General features: G+C 45.8%; 1 protein-coding gene across 2 annotated transcripts in view; it reads left to right on the top strand.

Moving 5' to 3' along the window:
* Positions 1-408: 408 nt before the first annotated feature.
* The window catches only part of LOC129212992 (uncharacterized), a 154,661-nt gene continuing 136,991 nt past the window's right edge, over positions 409-18,078 (top strand). Inside the window, exons 1-2 of one of the 2 annotated variants that reach the window (XM_054842264.1) lie at positions 409-542; positions 1,862-1,982. In XM_054842264.1, coding sequence (XP_054698239.1) covers positions 1,865-1,982 — 118 coding nt within the window. In that variant the 5' untranslated portion in view covers positions 409-542; positions 1,862-1,864. Of the gene's footprint in view, positions 583-1,861; positions 1,983-18,078 lie in introns of both variants that reach the window. The other variant, XM_054842262.1, reaches the window with a different exon arrangement.

Genomic DNA, 18,078 nt, shown 5'->3' with positions numbered 1-18,078 from the left:
ATGAGAGGAAAAAGGAAGGGGAGAGGGAAAGGGAGAGGCAGGGACAGAGAGCAGGACACAGGAACGAGAACCAAAAGCACTCGGGCCCAGGGCTGGTGAATTGGGGTATGTGGGTGATGATGGCTCCAGGTCCCTCCCCCCAGGCCCATCCACACTGGGAGATACCTGCTCTTGCTCCTGCAGCACCCCTGGTTCTGGCCCTGGCTGTGGCCCTGGCTCTGGTCTTGGTCCTGGCCCTGGTCCTGGCCCATCTCTCACCCATTTCTCCTCAGGCTGCTTGGTCTCTGCCCCCTCCAGCCCCACCCCAGCTGGCTGTGACTGACAGGCCTCCTCCAACTCTGCTGATTGGCTCAGCTGTGGCCAATGGGGTGGCTGGTACTGGGTGGGCAGAGGCAGCCCTGGCCTTTCCTCAGGGAGGTGCCGTGTGCCAGTTGCTCCTGTGTACCACAGCTGTTCCTCCACCAGCCGGGACACTGGGCCTGCAGAGGGATGGCCTTTGAGAAGGGCCATTTCACCTGGAGCTGTTCTCTCAGCAGAGCAAGGTGTGTGCACAGCTCTGCCATCCCTAAGTGCTCTCATAAGGTCTGGGCCTTCTCAGGGAGGGGAAGGGCAAGGGGGGAGGGCAGGGCAGGGCAGGGCAGGGAAGGGAAGGGGAGAGGAGGACGAAGGGGAAGGGACAGGACAGGAGGGGAGCTTTCCTGCCAAAAGTGCAGGTCTGTGTGTGCTGTCAGCCACAGCCCTGGGCAGGTGGAGCTGCATGATGGGAGCAGCTTGCATCAGCCAGGCCAGCACCTGGCAGGAGACGGGACCCCGCTCCCGGTCACACCGCCTCTGCTGAGCCCAGCACCCAGGGCCTTCCTCAGGCCTTGCCTTCCCCCAGGTGATGAGGAGGAGATGCCCTGTCCTGGCATGGACCAGGGCATCCTCTTGTGGCCAGAAGGAAGAACAGAGCCCTCATCACTCATCCCGTGGGGGTTTACCAGTGTCCTTTGCTTCTGTCCCTGGGGCTCCCCAGTGCTGGCAGGCTCCACAAGGCTTCAGGACCAAGCAAATGCCAGGGTGCCAGGGGCTCCTGGGTCTTAGTGGAGCTGTGGGTATCTCCAAAGCCAAGGTGCAGCTTTGCTTCTGCAAATGCAGTTGTTTGCTGCCCCCTTAGTGGTCAAAAGTGTTTCTCTTCATAGCACATAGACTGGACAGAAGCCACTTCCCTGTTAGCCTGGGAGGACTTCAGGGAAATGAAGAAGTCACAGCACACACATGGGTATGAGGAAAGTGAAAAGGAGCCATGTCAGGCTTTTGCTGCTGTTTCAGATCTGAACTCTGATATATGTGTGCATCCCAGCACCAAAGTCAGGGTTGTTTCCCTCCAAGCTGCACAGCTTTTTGCTGGGGAAAGTGAGTTAGGCTGAGCTGGCCTTCAGAATAACTTGGTTCATTTTTTTTTAAATTGTGTGCCTGTTCTTTCCCTTTTTTCCAGCACTCCCTTTCTCCCTTTCTTTCTCCACCTGCCTCCCCCCCCCCCCCACCCTGCCAGTTCCATCCTCTTTCAAAGGTAATTATGATCTGACTTTCTGGACAGACCATCCAGAAAGTAGCCATAGGATATAAGTGTAGGCTGGTGTAGACCTCCAGAGCTGTAGGCTGAGCTTTTCTACCTTTGAAGGCTAGATAGATGTGGGCTATGGGTAGAGTTACTGTTTACCAGTTATTATTTCTTTTGGGGTCCTGTGACAGTGATGGTAAAGTCATCAGCCTGCAGCAGTTAAAACTACTGCTGAAAGAGTTTTAATGGCGGATGCTCTTCTGTGTGTTCATTTTCAATAGTCATTTCATTGAGCTAGAATTATTTCTATGCGATTAGGTGATGGGGATCTTCTTGCATTGGTCTTCTGTTTCTGGAGCGCATCCTGACAGCCTTTGTCATCCAGAGCTTTCCTGTCTGTTCCCAAGAGGAGTGATAGCCACAACATGGAACGACTCCTGTGAGTAACAGCTTCACCAGTAGGCTTGGGTTTAGTGAATCCTCTTGGACAAACGGATGTAGCATGCACTCCATCCAATAACTGTGGTGTGCTGACACTCTAGAGTGAATTTGGAGGTGTTTCCTCCTCCTCCTATTCCTCTTTCCTGTTCTTCCTACTTTTCCTCCTCCTCCTCCTCCTGTTCTTCCTCCTCCTCCTCCTCCTGTTCTCCCTCCTCCTTTTTCTCCTCCTCCTGCTGCAGTTTGTCCTCTGCCTCCTGTTCTTCCATCTCCTGTTCTTCCTCTTCCTCCTCCTGTTCTTGTTCCTCCTCAACCTCCTCCTCCTTTCCTTTCTCCTCCTTTATTTCTTCCTCCTTGTTTTTTTCTTTATTCTCCTCCTCCTCCTCCTCCTCCTTATCCTGTTCTTCTTCCACCTCCTCTTCTTTCCTCTCTTCCTCATGTTCTTCATCCTCCTGTTCTTCCAATTCTTCCTCTTCTTCCTCCTCTTCCTGTTCTTCCTCCTCCCCCTTCTTCTTCTCTTTCTCTTTGCCTGTCCTCCTGCTCTTCTTCCTCCTCCTGTTTCTCTCCCTATTCATTCTCTTCCTCCATTTCTTTCTCATCTTCCTCCTGTTCTTGTTCCTCCTTTTCTTGTCCTTCCTTCTTTTCCTTTTTATGTTCCTCCTTGTACTCCTCCTCTTCCTGCCCTTGTTCTTCCTGATCGTCTTGTTCTTTCTCATGTTCTTCATACTGTTCTTCCTACGGTTCTTCCTCCTCCTCCTGTTCTTTGTCCTCCTTTTTGTCTTCATCCAGTTGCTCCTCCACCTGTTCTTCCTCCTCCTCCTCCTCCACCTGTGCATGTTCATCCTCCTCCTGTTCTTCTTGTTCTTCACAGTCCTCCTTATACCCCTCCTTCTCCTCCTCCAACTCATCCTCCTACTATTTCCTTCATTTTTTTGTCCTATTCTTCCTGTTACTCAGTTATTCTGTTTACCTTCCTGTTCTTTATCCTCATCCTCCTGTTCCTTCTGTTCTTTTTCCACCTTCTCCTCTTCTACTTCCTCCTCTTCCTTCTGCTTCCTTCTCCTCCCCCTCCTGTTCTTCACCCCCTTTCTCCTCCTCTTCATCTTCTCCTACCTCAAATTTTTCTTTCTCCTTCTCATCATCCTGTTCTTCCTCCTGTTCTTCTTCTCCTCCTTTTCTTCTTAATTTTCTTCCTTTTATTGCTGCTCTTCCTCTTTCTCTTCCCCCTCACCCTCCTGTCCCTCCTTCTTTTTTTTTTTCCTTCTCCTACACTTCTCCTCTTCCTCTTCTTATTCCTGTTGCTTTTCCTATTTCTTCTCCTGTTCCTCCTCCACCTCCTCTTCTTCCTCCTCTTGCTGTGGTGGGTTGACCCTGGCTGTGGGCCAGGTGCCCACCAGAGCCGCTCTATCACTCCCCTCCTTCACTAGACAGGGGAGGAAAAGTATATCGAAAAGCTTATGGGTCGAGATAAGGACAGGGAGAGATCACTCACTAATTGTCGTCACGAGCAAAACAGACTGAACTTAGAGAGGGAATTCATCTAATTTATTACTAAGCAAAACAGAGTAGAGGAATGAGAAATAAAATCAACTCTTAAAACAACTCCTCTCATCGTTCCCCTGCTCCAGCATGGAGTCCCTCTCACGGGAGACAGTCCTTCACGAACTTCTCCAACGTGAGTCTCTCCCACGGGCTACAGTCCTTCACGAACTGCTCCAGCGTGGTCTCTTCCATGGGGTGCAGACCCTCAGGAGCAAACTGCTCCAGCGTGGATCCCCCACGGGGTCACAAGTCCTCCCAGCAAACCTGCTCTGGCGTGGGTTCCTCTCTCCACGGGTCCACAGGTCCTGCCAGGAGCTTGCTCCAGCGTGGGCTTCCCACGGGCCACAGCCTCCTTCAGGTGCCTCCACCTGCTCCAGCGTGGGGTCGTCCGCAGGCTGCAGGTGGAATCTCTACACCCCCTCATCCTTCCTCCATGGGCTGCAGGGGGACAGCCTGCTTCACCATGGTCTTCACCACGGGCTGCAGGGGGATCTCTGCTCCGGCGCCTGGAGCACCTCCTGCCCCTCCTTCTGCACTGACCTTGGTGTCCGCAGAGTTTCTTACATCTTCTCACTCCTCTCTCCGGCTGCAAAAGCTCTCTCTCTCTAACTGTTTTTTTTCCTTCTTAAATATGTTACCACAGAGGTGCTGATTGGCTTGGCCTTGGCCAGCGGCGGGTCCGTCTTGGAGCCGGCTGGCATTGGCTCTATCAGACACGGGGGAGCTTCTAGCAGCTTCTCACAGAAGCCACCCCTGTAGCCCCGCCCCGCTGCCAAAACCTTGCCACGCAAACCCAACGCCGTTGCTCATTTCCCGTCTTTCTCCTCCTCGTGCTGTTCCTTTTCATCTTCGTCCTCTTTTTTCCTCCTCCTTATCCTCACCTTCCTTCTTGTGTTCCTCCTCCTTCACCTTTTCCTCCATCTTCTCCTCATCCATTTCCTTTTGTTTCTCCTCACATTTCTCTTGCACTTACTCCTGGCCAACTGAGTCCTTCCCATGGGTTACAGTTCTTCATGAATTGCTCCAGCGTGGCTGTCTTCCACGGGATGCAGTCCTAGGGGAACAAACTACTCCAGTGTGGGTCCCCCACAGAGTCACAAGTCCTGACAGAAAACCTCCTCCAGTGTGGGCTCCTGTCTCCACAGGTCCTGCCAGGAGCCTGCTCCAGCGCAGGCTTCCCACAGGGTCACGGCCTTCTTCGGGTGCATCCACCTGCTCTGGCGTGGGGTCCTCCACGGGCTGCAGGTGGATATCTGCTCCACTATCATCCTCCATGGGCTGCAGGGGGACAGCCTGCCTCACCATGGTCTTCTCCATGGGCTGCAAGGAATCTCTGCTCCAGTGCCTGGAGCACCTCCTCCCCCTCCTTCTTCACTGACCTTGATGTCTGCAGAGTTGTTTCTCCTACGTGTTCTTGCTCCTCTCTCTGGCTGCAGTTGCTCTTGGGGTTTTTTTCTCCTTCTTAAATACAAATATTTTATCCCAGATGCACTACCACTTCGACCTTGGCCAGCGGCGTGTCCATGTGGAGCATGGAGCATGTCCATCTGTCGGACATAGGAGAAGCTTCTAAGAACTTCTCACACAAGCCACCCCTGTAGCTTCCCGCTACCAAAACCTTGCCACACAAACCCAATACAAATGCAGTACATACTCTATATACAATACAGTACTAAACAAAACACAGTACAAACCAAAACATAATACAAACCAAAATCCCATCCAACACCTACCGTACAACACCTACCATACCATAATATACAAAATTCTACATGTACGGTACATCACCTAAAATACAACACAGCACAATACAATTTATAAAATACAATAAATAACATACCGTACACTGCGTACCATAAATTAAATACAGACATTGTAAGCACAATACAATTCCATGTACACAATATATGCAATACATACGATAGAATAAAATATGATACATATGATACAGTATGACATGATATGTTATATAAGATATAATACAATACATAGGATACAATACAATACATATAATACCATACAACACATACCATACAATCCATTCCTGCGGTAAAAGGAACTAACAGGGAAACACCAGTAAAGTACATCAAAGGAATTCCAACCACTCCAGCCAGCCAGTCAGCCTCATTGGGGGCCCAGCTGAAATGCCTCTATGGAAACACACATAGCATGGAGAACAAACGAGAAGTTAGAGACGTGCGCACACCTGCAGGGCTGTGATCTTACTGGCGTCACAGAGATGTGGTGGGATGGCTCCTATGACTGGAGTCTTGGAATGGAAGGATACAGGCTCTTTAGGAAGGACAGGCAAGGTAGATGAGGAGGCTCTCTATGTCAATGGCTAGCTGGAGTGCGTGGAGCTCCATCTGGGGATGGATGAGGAGCTGACCAAAAGCTTATGGATCAGGATTAGGGGAGCAGAGGGACAGGGAACATTATAGTGGGGGCCTGCTACAGGCCACCTGACCAAGGGGACTGAACAGATGAGGCCATCTATAGGTGGATAGGAGTAGCCTCACGTTCACAAGCCCTGGTCCTCATGGGAGACTTCAGCCACCCTGATATCTGTTGGAGGGGAAACACAGTAGGCCACAAGCAATCCAGGAAGTTCCTGGAATGCATTGATGATAACTCACTCCTCCAAGTGATAGAGGAGCCAATGAGGAAGGTGCCATGCTGGAACTTGTTCTCACCAACAAGGAGGGGCTGGTAGGGGATGTGAAGCTCAAGGGCAGCCTTGGCTGCAGTGACCATGAAACAGTGGAGTTCAAGATCCTCAGGGCAGTGAGGAGGGCACACAGCAAGCTCACTACCCTGGACTTCAGGAGAGCAGACTTTGGCCTCTTCAGGGACCTGTTTGGTAGCCTACCATGAGACAAAGTCCTGGAGGGAAGAGGGGCCCAAGACAGCTGGCTAATATTTAAGGGTCACCTCCTCCAAGCTCAGGAGCGATGCATGCCAACAAAGAAAAAGTCAGGCAAAAACGCCCGGAGGGCTGCATGGATGAACAAGGAGTTCCTGGGCAAACTCGGTCACGAAAAGGAAGCCTACAGCGGGTGGAAGCAAGGGCAGGTAGTCTGGGAGGAGTACAGAGAAACTGTCTGAGCAGCCAGGGATCAGGTTAGGAAAGCTAAAGCCCTGATAGAATTAAATCTGGCCAGGGACGTCAGGCGCAGCAAGAAAAGTTTCTGTAGGTACGTCAATGATAAAAGAAAGACAAGGGAAAACATGAGCCCCCTCTGGAATGAAATGGGAGACCTGGTTCCCGAGCATATGGAGAAGGCCAAGGTACTCAACAACTTTTTTTCCTCAGTCTTCACCAGCAAGAGCTCCAGCCACACTGCCCAAGTCACAGAAAGCAAAGGCGGGGACTGGGAGAATGAAGAATTGCCCACGGTAGAAGAAGATCAGCTTTGAGAATAGCTAAAAAACCTGAAGGTGCACAAGTCCATGGGATCTGATGAGATGCATACGCGGGTCCTGAGGGAACTGGCAGATGAAGTGGCTAAGCCATTCCTCATCATATATGAGAAGTCCTGGCAGTCTGGTTCCCACAGACTGGAAAAGGGGAAACATAACCACATTTTTAAAAAGGGACACAAGGAAGACCCAGGGAACTACAGACTGGTCAGTCTCACCTCTGTGCCTGGCAAGATCATGGAGCACATCCTCCTGGAGACTGTGCTCAGGCACATGGTAAATAAGGAGGTGATTGGTGACAGCCAACATGGCTTCACTAGGGGCAAATCGTGCCTGACAAATTTGGTGACGTTCTATGATGGGGTTACAGCATTGGTGGGTAAGGGAAGAATGACTGATGCCATCTACCTGGACTTGTGCAAGGCATTTGACACTGTCCCAAACGACATCCTTATCTCTAAATTGGAGAGACATGGATTCGATGGATGGACTACTCGGTGGATAAGGAATTGGCCAGATTGTCGTACTCAAAGAGTTGCAGTCAATGGCTCAATGTCCAAGTGGAGACCAGTGATGAGTGGCGTTCCACAGGGGTCGGTATTGGGACTGGCACTGTTTCACATCTTTGTCGGCAACATGGACAGTGGGATCGAGTGCATCCTCAGCAAGTTTGCTGACGACACAGAGCTGTGTGGTGTGGTCCACATGCTGGAGGGAAGGGATGCCATCCAGAGGGACCTTGACAGGCTTGAGAGATGGGCCCATACGAACCACCTTCAACAAGGCCAAGTGTAAGGCCCTGCACATGGGTTGGGGCAATCCCAAGCACTACAGGCTGATCGGAGAATGGATTGAGAGCGGTACCTATGAAACGATACACACAATGCAATACATGCAACACAAAAACGTACAATGCAATGCAATACCCTACCATACCTGCCATACCCCCAATACCTACATAACCTACAATACAATACATACCATACAATACATACTGTACAATACATACCACATGATGCACTACTACTAGACATAGAATACACTCCATACCATATATTACAAAAGAAAGTACCATAAGAACAAAATACAATAGAATACATACAAGACAATAAATACCATACCACACAATAGAACAAAACACATACAATACAAACAAGACAATGCAAGATGAATTATAATACATACAATACCTACAACACAAAACACACCACCACACATTACATACAACACGATACACAATACAGAACACATACCATACCATACAGTACATACAAGTTAATACAATACAATAAGAAATACAATACATACAATACTGTACGTTACAGAATAGAATACCATACAATAATGCATACAATACAAATTACAACAAAACAAAATACAAGCAGTACAATACAAACAACAATACAACAGAATGCAGATGATACAATAAATACCACACAATAAAACACAACACATACAATACATACCATACTGTAGCATACAAAAAACCCCTAAACATACAATGCAGTACAAAAAATATAAAATACATTACATACAATACATACAATACAGTACATATCATATTACGCAGTACGTACAATACCATAGTGTATAATACCATACTATGCATACCACAGCATACAACACATAGCATACCATAGAATACAATATGTAGCATACAATGCACTACGTACAATACAGTACGGCCAATGCATACCATCCCATAGAATACAACAGAAAATACATTACATGCAATACACTGCAATACATACAATACAATGCAAACTATAATGCAACTCCTACGATACCAAGTACAATACCATACCATACATACCTGTGACAGATGCCCTCCTCCTGTTCGACCTAACTGAACTTTGATCCAGGTGGATACATACAATACAATAAATACCATACTACACAAACAATACAAAGTACTGTGCAAAATACAATACATTCAATGCAATACAACACAATGCAACGCAATACATACGATACAATAAAAAATACAATATATACAATACAGCCTATAGCCCTCCATCCCAGAACTCCTGTTGTGGGACTCATTCCGCTAAGTCTCGCCAATACCAATGAATACACAAGTGAATACAATACCTATTGTTTATACTCTTGTACAAAATAGTGTACAATACTACAGTGCAATACAAGCCGTACAATACCGGCCATGCCACATATAAAATGCAATGCAAAATACAATACAATACAAAATATATTACAACAGAAAAATACAATACAAAATACATTACAAAGTACATTACAAAATACATGAAAATACATGCAATACAATAAATACCATGCATTACAATACATAAAATACAATGCAAAATAAAATGCAATGTAATAAAAAAAATACAAAATAGGATACAAAAGAGCAAATAACATGCACGCTACCATACACTACATACACTATGTACAATACATACGATACAAAATACAATAGAAAACACAATACAGAATTCAATAAAATACAAAATACAGTACATACAAGACATTGCATACAATACAATAAACACAATATCTTAGAATGCATACCATACACTACAAAATACAGCACAATACATACTATACAACACAATGCATACAATACATACATTACAGTAAATACTGTAGCATGACATACAATACATGCAATACGACACAACAGAACACAACATAAACACCCTAACACATACAATGCAATGCAATAGCAAATACAACACAATACAAAATACAATACCTACAACACAATATACACAAGACAATCTACACCACACAATACCGTATCATACAATACCACACAATAGACAATACACAGCACACAATAAACAATGCAATATATACACAACATACAGTACATACAATACCTACATACAGTACAGTATATACAATACATGTCATACCATAGAAAAAATAGAATACAATGCATACAATACACATTGTAAAATACAATACACACCATACCATACATACCATTGCAATACATTAAAGAAAATACATAAAATAGAATGCAATACGTAAAATGCCATGTATAAAATACAAAATACAGTATAACACAAAATACATTAGATTACAATACCATATCGTGTAACACCATACCATACATTAAACACCATACAATACAAAGTACAGTACATAAGATACAATAAAAACCATACCATATGATACAATACTTACAAAAAATAAACACCATACTATGCAAGACAATATATACAATTAAAAAATGCCATACCATAGAATGCAAAATAGCAGGCAGTAGGAGAAACTACCAGGATGAAGTGGAAGCCTTGGTCCATTCCCAGAGCTATGACATCATTGCTGTCAGTGAGCCCTGGTGGCACAAGTGTCATGCCGGGAGTCCTGAGATGGAGGGCTACAGGCTGTCCAGGAAGGACAGGTGGGGCAGACGAGGTGGAGGTGTCACACTGTATATACGGGAGAGGTTTGACTGCACAGCCCTCACAGTCAGAGATGATGTGATTGAGAGCCTCTGGGGGAGGATTAGGGGGATGGGAAACAAAGGAGATGTTGTAGTGAGTGTCTACTACTTATCACTCAGCCAGGATGTAAGCACTGATGAGTTATTCTGTAGGCAATTAGGAGAAATTTCTGGACTGGTAGCCATTGTCCTTATGGGAGATTTCAACTTCCTAGACATCAACTGGGAATATGATACTGCCGTGACGAGCAGGTCTGGGAAATTCCTGAAGATTATAGGAAATAACTCCTTGTCACAGGTACGCAGGGAACCAACTAGGAAAGATGCCCTACTGGAGTTGCTGTTTGTGAATAGAGAAGGACTTGTGGGGAATGTGATGGTAGGTGGCTGTCTTGGCCACAGTGATCATGAAATTACTGAGTTTAAAATTGCCAGTGTAATGAGAAAAAAGGACAGCATAGTTTCTACCCTGGACTTCAGGAGAGCAAAGTTTAAGCTATTCAGTAGAGTACCCTGGGATTCTGCCGTTGAGGGATCAGGAGTTCATGAGTGCTGGTCAGTCTTTAAGAAGCACCTTTTAGAAGTGCAGGAGCAGGCAATTTATGCAGGGAGAAGACACGAAAAGCCAAAGCTCAATTAGAGTTGAAACTGGCTAGTGTTGGTTTTAGATGACAAGAAGAGCAGGTTTTTTTAATATGTTAATAGCAAGAGGAGGTCTAAAGAAAACATTGAACCAATTCTTGTTGAAGATGGTCATCTGACTAATAGGGATGAAAGAAAAAGCAGAGGCATTCAGTGCATTTTTTTCAAAGACTCATAGAACCATACTATCATAGAATCATAGAATACCAGGTTGGAAGGCGACCTCAAGGATCATCTGGTCCAACCTTTCTTAGCACAAGCTCCATATAAACAAAAGCACCATGTAGACAAGATGGCCCAGCACCCTGTCCAGCAGAATCTTAAAAGTGTCTGATATTGAGGAATCCACCACTTCCCTGTGGAGATTATTCCAATGGCTGATTGTTCTCACTGTGAACATTTTCCTCTAGAGTCCAATAGGAATCTCCCCAGGAGCAACTTGCACCCATTACCCCTGGTCTTTTTCATGTGACTTCTTGTAAAAAGGGAGTCTCCATCTTCTTTGCAGCCACCCTTTAAGTACTGGAGCATGGTGATGAGGTCACCCCTAAGCCTTCTATTCTCAAGGCTGAACAAACCCAATTCTCTCAGCCTTTCCTCATATGGCAGGCTTCCCAGTCCTTTGATCATCCTGGCGGCCCTCCCCTCAGGACCCTCTTCAGCCTGTCCACATCTTTTTTGTATAGTGGGGATGAAAACTGAACACAGTATTCCAGGCATGGCCTGACAAGTGCTGAATAGAGAAGGATAATGACTTCTTTGTCTCTGCTGGTGATGCCCTTGTTGAACCTGTTGGCTTTATTTGCTTCTGCAGCACACATATTGAGCTTGCTGTCCACCAGGACCCCCAGGTTCCTCTCCACAGAGCTGCTCTCCAGCCAGGTGGTTCCTAGTCTGCACTCCTGGATTATGTTTTCCCAGGTGCAAAACCTTACACTTGTCCTTGTTGAACTTCAGAAGGTTCTTCTTAGCCCACTCTTCCAGCCTATGTAGGTCTTCCTGCAGGGTGGCTCTCCCTTCCAAACTGTCTACTGCCCCACTCAGTTTGGTATCATCTGCAAACGTTATCAGAGTGCACTTGATCCCATCATCCAGCTTACTTATGAAGATACTAAACAGCGTTGGGCTGAGTATTGATCCCTGGGGGACCCCACTTGTGACAGGTTGCCAGTTCAAAAAAGAGCTATTTACCACCACTCTCTGGGTGCAGCCTGTCAGCTAGTTCCCCACCACTTGTCTAGACCATAATGCATCAGTTTCTCTAGGAGGAGGCTGTGTGGAACTGAATCAAAAGCCTTGGAGAAATCCAGGTAGACGATGTCCACTGTTCACCCCACATCAACTGAGCAGCTTATTTTGTCATAGAAGGCAATCAGGTTTGTCAAGCACCAATTGCCCTTGGTGAATCCATGCTGGCTTTTCCCAATCACATGCTTCATTTGACTTGTGATAGCCCCCAGGAGGATTCGTTCCATTACCTTCACAGGGATTGAAGTAAGAGTGATGGGCCTACAGTTTCCTGGATCCTCCTTTAAGCTCCAGTTGCTCCTGTTTGTTCCCCAGGCTGGGTGCATTGGTATACGTACACTCGAGGTGGTTGGTCTTCTGGTTCACATCTTGGGCGGACTTAGCTAAGGAACAGTTGTCACCGCTCTGGTTTGCCAGTCTTATTCCCCAGTTGGTTGTAGTGGCGTGAGCATTGCCACTTTGGACCCCGCCCCCCGAGTCCTTCAGTTTAAAGCCTGCCTCACTAAGTTGGCCAGCCCACTGCCAAAGACTCCCTTGCCTCTTCTAGACAAGTGGATCCCATCCCACTGTAACAGGCTATAGTGATCGAAGAATGTCCTGTTGCCGAGACCTTCACAACAGCATCAGCCATGAAGCCAGAAGTTGATTTGCATTGTATCTCTATTTCTGGCTGCACCCTTTCCTCTGCTGGTAAAATGGAAGAAAAGATAACTTGGGTCTGTGACAATTGCACGCAAGAGGTGGTGTCCGGTTACCTCTTATACAAACATTGCGGATGGAGATCTGCAAGGTTGGTATGAGAAGCAGCTGAAGGAGGGAGTCTTACGGCAGCAAGACAGCCCTGTTTTGGTTAGACAATGCGGAATAAACAGATGCTGGCTGAGCCCCAGGAAAGGACAAAGCCAGGCCATCAGTGAAGCGGAAGCACTAGGGCTCCGGAGAGTGCAGGAGGGACCAGCTCCCAGCAGCTCACCCTGCGGGCCCCGCTCCCCACATTATCTGTGGGCATGGGGTGCTGGTTTCCTCCCAGCATTTCCTCCACCACCCCTTCGGACTCCACTACCCCCTCGGTCAGTGATCTGGAGGGTACATCCATACTGACCACATGGCCCGTGGACCGAGCTGCGGGATAGGGAAGCTCCTGATGTCGGATTCAAAGCAAGCCTCTTCCATCTGGTTTTGCTCCAGGTGGCTGGTTGGTTGACATTTGTTTTAAAAAGAAAAAAGAAAATAGCACTGGGAATTCAGCTTGAGGACCTTGTTACAGGTCAGTGCTGCAGGAACATGGCAGTTTGAGGACCTTGTTACAGCTCTTTTTTTGAATTACTGTTCCTCGGACAGGATGACAGTTTTGATTTCTGTTGATGTTATCTCAAGGAGGAGATAACTATGGGAACCACTGCTGCTTTGCAATTCTGTGCAAAATAAGTCTGTCACATGAGAAGAAAGATTTGGAGGTCTTTTTTACTACTTTCCAAATGATTTTGCACATTCAAATAAAAGAAAATCATCTCGGTTATTGAGATTCAATTAACTTTTTTTTCCCCTCTCCCTCAGGGCCATTTGGAAAATAGAGAAACGAATGGTATATGGGGACATGTGGGAGTTGAGAGGGAATGGATGTGAGATTTCAAGTAACTTGTCCATGGCAATAGTGAGAGATACTGTATTGTTCCATTGCATTTAGGGTATTCTGAAAATCAATGGAGCAGTGGGTTTCCAGGTTATGTAAAAGGCACTTAAAGGATCATGGAAACAGCACTGAGATCAGTCGGAGTCTTTTTCTGTTAGAGCAGTAGAACCCACCAGCCTTATTTTAGCACTTAGCCATTATCACATCGCATCAGTTTCCGTAGGGCTTTAGCACATTTTTTTCAGTCATGTCCTGCAGCATAGTTTGCTTTCCTGAACTAAGATGCCAGAGAAATTCCCTGTGTAATGCCTCTGCTGATATAGATAAGTAATATTAACACTGATTACAGAGATGAAATGAAGTATCAGTCTGTGTACCAAAGCTTTCAGAATGCAGTTTGTTTGAAGTGCTGCTTCAGAGAGCAGAGAGAAACATAATTTTTTGGTAAGACTTCCAAGTGTACAGTGTGTAAGGGCCATCCCTCCAACAGCCATGCCAACTTTTGTCAAGTTCAGCAAACAGAATTAATGATGAGTGGAAAATGTCACTGTTCCCCTGTCATTGATGGTGCTATTTATTGTCTGCCTAGCTGTGCGTGTTGCTTCCGACTATTGCTGGTGCTGAGACTGACTTTTATTTTTTTTTTTTCCCTTCTTTCCAGTGGCGTACGTGCCAATGCATCCCACCACGCAGAAGTCAGCAGTCTGCGGTGAGTCACGAATCCGCTTGTATGCAAAAATGAGCAACAGGCATAGTCATTATTTCTGCCCTGTGCTGTGAAGAAATGCTCACTTATACACTAAGCACTTCACTAAAGCTTTCGTTTTGGGAAGGCAAGGCAAGGAACGTGTAGTGTGCTTTTATTTGGGAAAGGGATTGCCTACGATTTGGTGTTTTTGTCTGTTGCCTCTAGGACTAGATACAAAGCATCAGCTTAAAACAGGTGCTGCTTTGTGGCGTTCCTCCTGGTCTTAGCTTGGGGTGGTTTTTGGCTCAGTTCAAAGTGTTCAGATGCCTGGAGATGGCATGCCGTAATGTGGCAAAGATCGTGACCTAAAAACACAGCATCTTTCTCCTGAGAGATAGAGGAATGCACAGATGAATCTGTTTGTCCTGGATTTCTAGCGATAATGTTGAAGTGTTCTGTTTGGTCAGGCCCTTTCAAATAAGGAACTTTATGAGAGCAAAGGGAGCATATGCCCAGAAATGTAGAGGAAATGAAGTTATGGTTCGTAATGTGTGGTGGGTTCATTTTCTTGCCTGCTACTTCCGCAAGCAGCTGCCGTTGGCCACACTGAGTATTCCCAGGAGGAAATCCCTACTGCCCTCAGGGAGCATAGTGGAGGAGCCTGGGATTAGCAGGTGGCGAAATCCCGTGGCAACTGCTGTAGTGTAGGAAAAGGAAGGGCAAAGTAGCATACATCCAATAGAGAAAGGTGAGCAGGAGAAAAGGACTGACGATGCTTACAGATGACTGTATAACAATAGCAAATAAGCTACAACAGTAGTTTTCAGCTTTCTATAGGAAATCTCATCCAGAGTCTGCTGCCTAACAGGAAGCCATTTAGGCTGGTTAGTTTTTTTAGTCATGGATTTTCTCTGGACTGAATGTTGACAAGTGGCTTGTGTTCAAAATCTCAGCATACTTGCCCGCTGTCCCTGTGACACAGGTGTAGCCCAGCCAGCCCTCCCGTAAGGTTCTGCATGGGCGAGTGTGCCTCAGCCGTGCCCCTGACGAACGTACACACCAGTCTCAACACTAGCTGATGTGTGAAGGAGCCCCGTCTCCTGTGGCGGGTAGAGCTATCTGCCTGCTGCTGATCCTCTGTCAGCTCTCCCAGACACACATCAGTCTGTACAGCCTTAGCACATATGTTGGAGAAAGAACAGAAAATGCAGAAAATGAGCACAATGACCTTTTTTTCCCTGCTGAGAAAGCCCTGTTGTGTGGGGCCTGCAGCCCCAAGGGAGCCAGCAGCTCGGTGCCACTCTGCCTTTGGCATCCATCCATGTCTTGTTCACAAAGGCAGATGGTAGCTGTTCAGTTTTGAGTGACACCAGGAGCTAATACAGTGGGGTCTTGAATTCAGCATCTTCAACATGATTTGAATGCATTTCCCAAAGGGAGTTCTGTGTTATCCTGTCCTTGTTCAGCTTGCGATAAAGGTGCTGTATAATGCACATTACTGCTGTTCCTGAGAGCACCTTGGCTGGTTTTGCCTTCGTTGCATGCTATTACACTGCAGCCTTAAAATCGGGGTTAGCAAGAACGTTCCAATCTCCAGCCACAAGCTTTACACAAACACTGGCAACTGATATAAATGAGCAATATCGGGCACAAAGTCTGGTCTTTTAAATCCTTGCTTTCTCTCTTTGTTGTTGTTTTTTGTTTGGTTGTTGGTTTTTTTTCCTTTGAATCAGTTTAAGACTCGAGTTACAGCTAAGCCAATTTCTCATCTACTGTGCCAGTCACCACAGTGAGCTTTTCTGAACATCACACTATTAGCCCAATGGAGTTCCTTTAAAGTCACGTTTGCAGTCATTGGAATTTCTACTTAATTGGACTATTACGGGGCAAATCTTTTCTTGTGATTTCTCTTGCTGTCTTTACCAAAAAAAAAAGGTCTTACAGCATAGCTCTGCTCTGGAAAGATTAGCAGCTGTAGCTAAACACTGAGAAAAGCTATTGGATGTTGTGTATTTTGTTCAAAATAATGAGCATGCACAAGTTCAAAAAATTTTTATAGACGTAATAGGAAGATGAATAAGAACATAAACAACTTAAGGTGGAATTTCTTTGTATCTGTTAAAATGCTCCCTTCCTTCTTTCCCTTGAGGTGTAGTCTGTTCAGTGGGAGACTGGCCTTTACGTACTGGAGACCTTGACCGGTGATAACCACGTGACCTTGACCTAGACTGATTGTTACGCCTCTTTGCCTCTTCGTGGATACAGCAGCACTGATGAAGCACTGCAGGGAGACTTGGACCTTAAAGAAAACACAACACACAAAAAAAATGATGTTAATTTAAAACAGTCACTCTCCCCAATCTTTTTCCTCCCAAATTTGGTGTGTGGGGATTTTTTTCCTCTCCATATGCTCTGCAGCTCCATGCACTGCAAATCATCTTTGTTGCGGTGAGATGCAAAAAGAGCAAGTCTTAATGGCTACAGGGCACTATCAAACATCAAGAAAACATGATTTAGCCCAAAGACAGTAAAGCTCAATTTTGAAATGCCAGTTTAGTCTATTTAACTTCACTACTTACTTGGCAAGTCATCCAGGATGCAAAATACTTGTACGGCAATCCTACGTACGGGGCTATTTAATCACCATTTCTAGCCAGATGTCCTAGCAGCATTTTGCACATACCTCTAGCTCGAAGCAAGGATAGTGACCACATTTCAAGAAAAGTCATATCTAGTAATATGACTCAATGCCATTACTCTAGGGAAGATACTGACAGCATTACTAATAGAGAGCTATTCAGACTCCTGCCCAGGTGATTTTTGGGGATAGAAAACATCAGCTACCCTGGGTTTTTTCTTCACAACTTTTTCTTTTATTTTCCACATACGTTTGTTAGCATCATCTCTCCTCTCAAACTCCTTCATCAATTTAAGATTTCCTTACAAAGAAGTCTGATCTTTTAATTCCTAAGAAATAGTTAACAATGACAAGAAAATACTAGTGAAAGCCTCCAGTCTGCAGGCCAGGATAAAATCTATCCGTCTATCCACATGAGACAGACAGACAAAAGAGGAAATGAAGACAATTTGTCTTGCATATCTCCTCTGAAGAGCTTTGAAGCAATGGTTCAAATCAGAGTAGGAGAGATGCAGAAAATCCAGCAACTACAACTCTTCAGTTTCTGGCCTCCTCATGGCTTTCAGGAGGGTGAAGATGTCATTACAGAGAAGCTTTAGTAAAAGACACATCTTCGCTCCTTAACAACTGCTGCAAAATTATAACTGTTGGGCAACTGTCATCTCTGCCATATTGGAGCGAGTAACCTACATATGGAACTCCTACCGCTGCTAATCCCCTGGATCATCCAGTCCATCTAACGATAGAGAGGTGGAGTGGAACTCCTCCTGATTCTTCTGACAATCTGCTTCTCCATTACAGACATGTAAAGTATGGAAAACGAACGCCTACGCTCCTTTTGAATCTCATTATATTCCATCAATTCCTTAGCAAA

This window comes from Grus americana, chromosome 14 (genome assembly GCF_028858705.1).
Source record: "Grus americana isolate bGruAme1 chromosome 14, bGruAme1.mat, whole genome shotgun sequence".
Lineage (NCBI taxonomy): Eukaryota > Metazoa > Chordata > Aves > Gruiformes > Gruidae > Grus > Grus americana.
The sequence above is the reverse complement of the archived record's forward strand: the minus strand, read 5'-3'. Positions and strand labels throughout refer to the sequence as shown.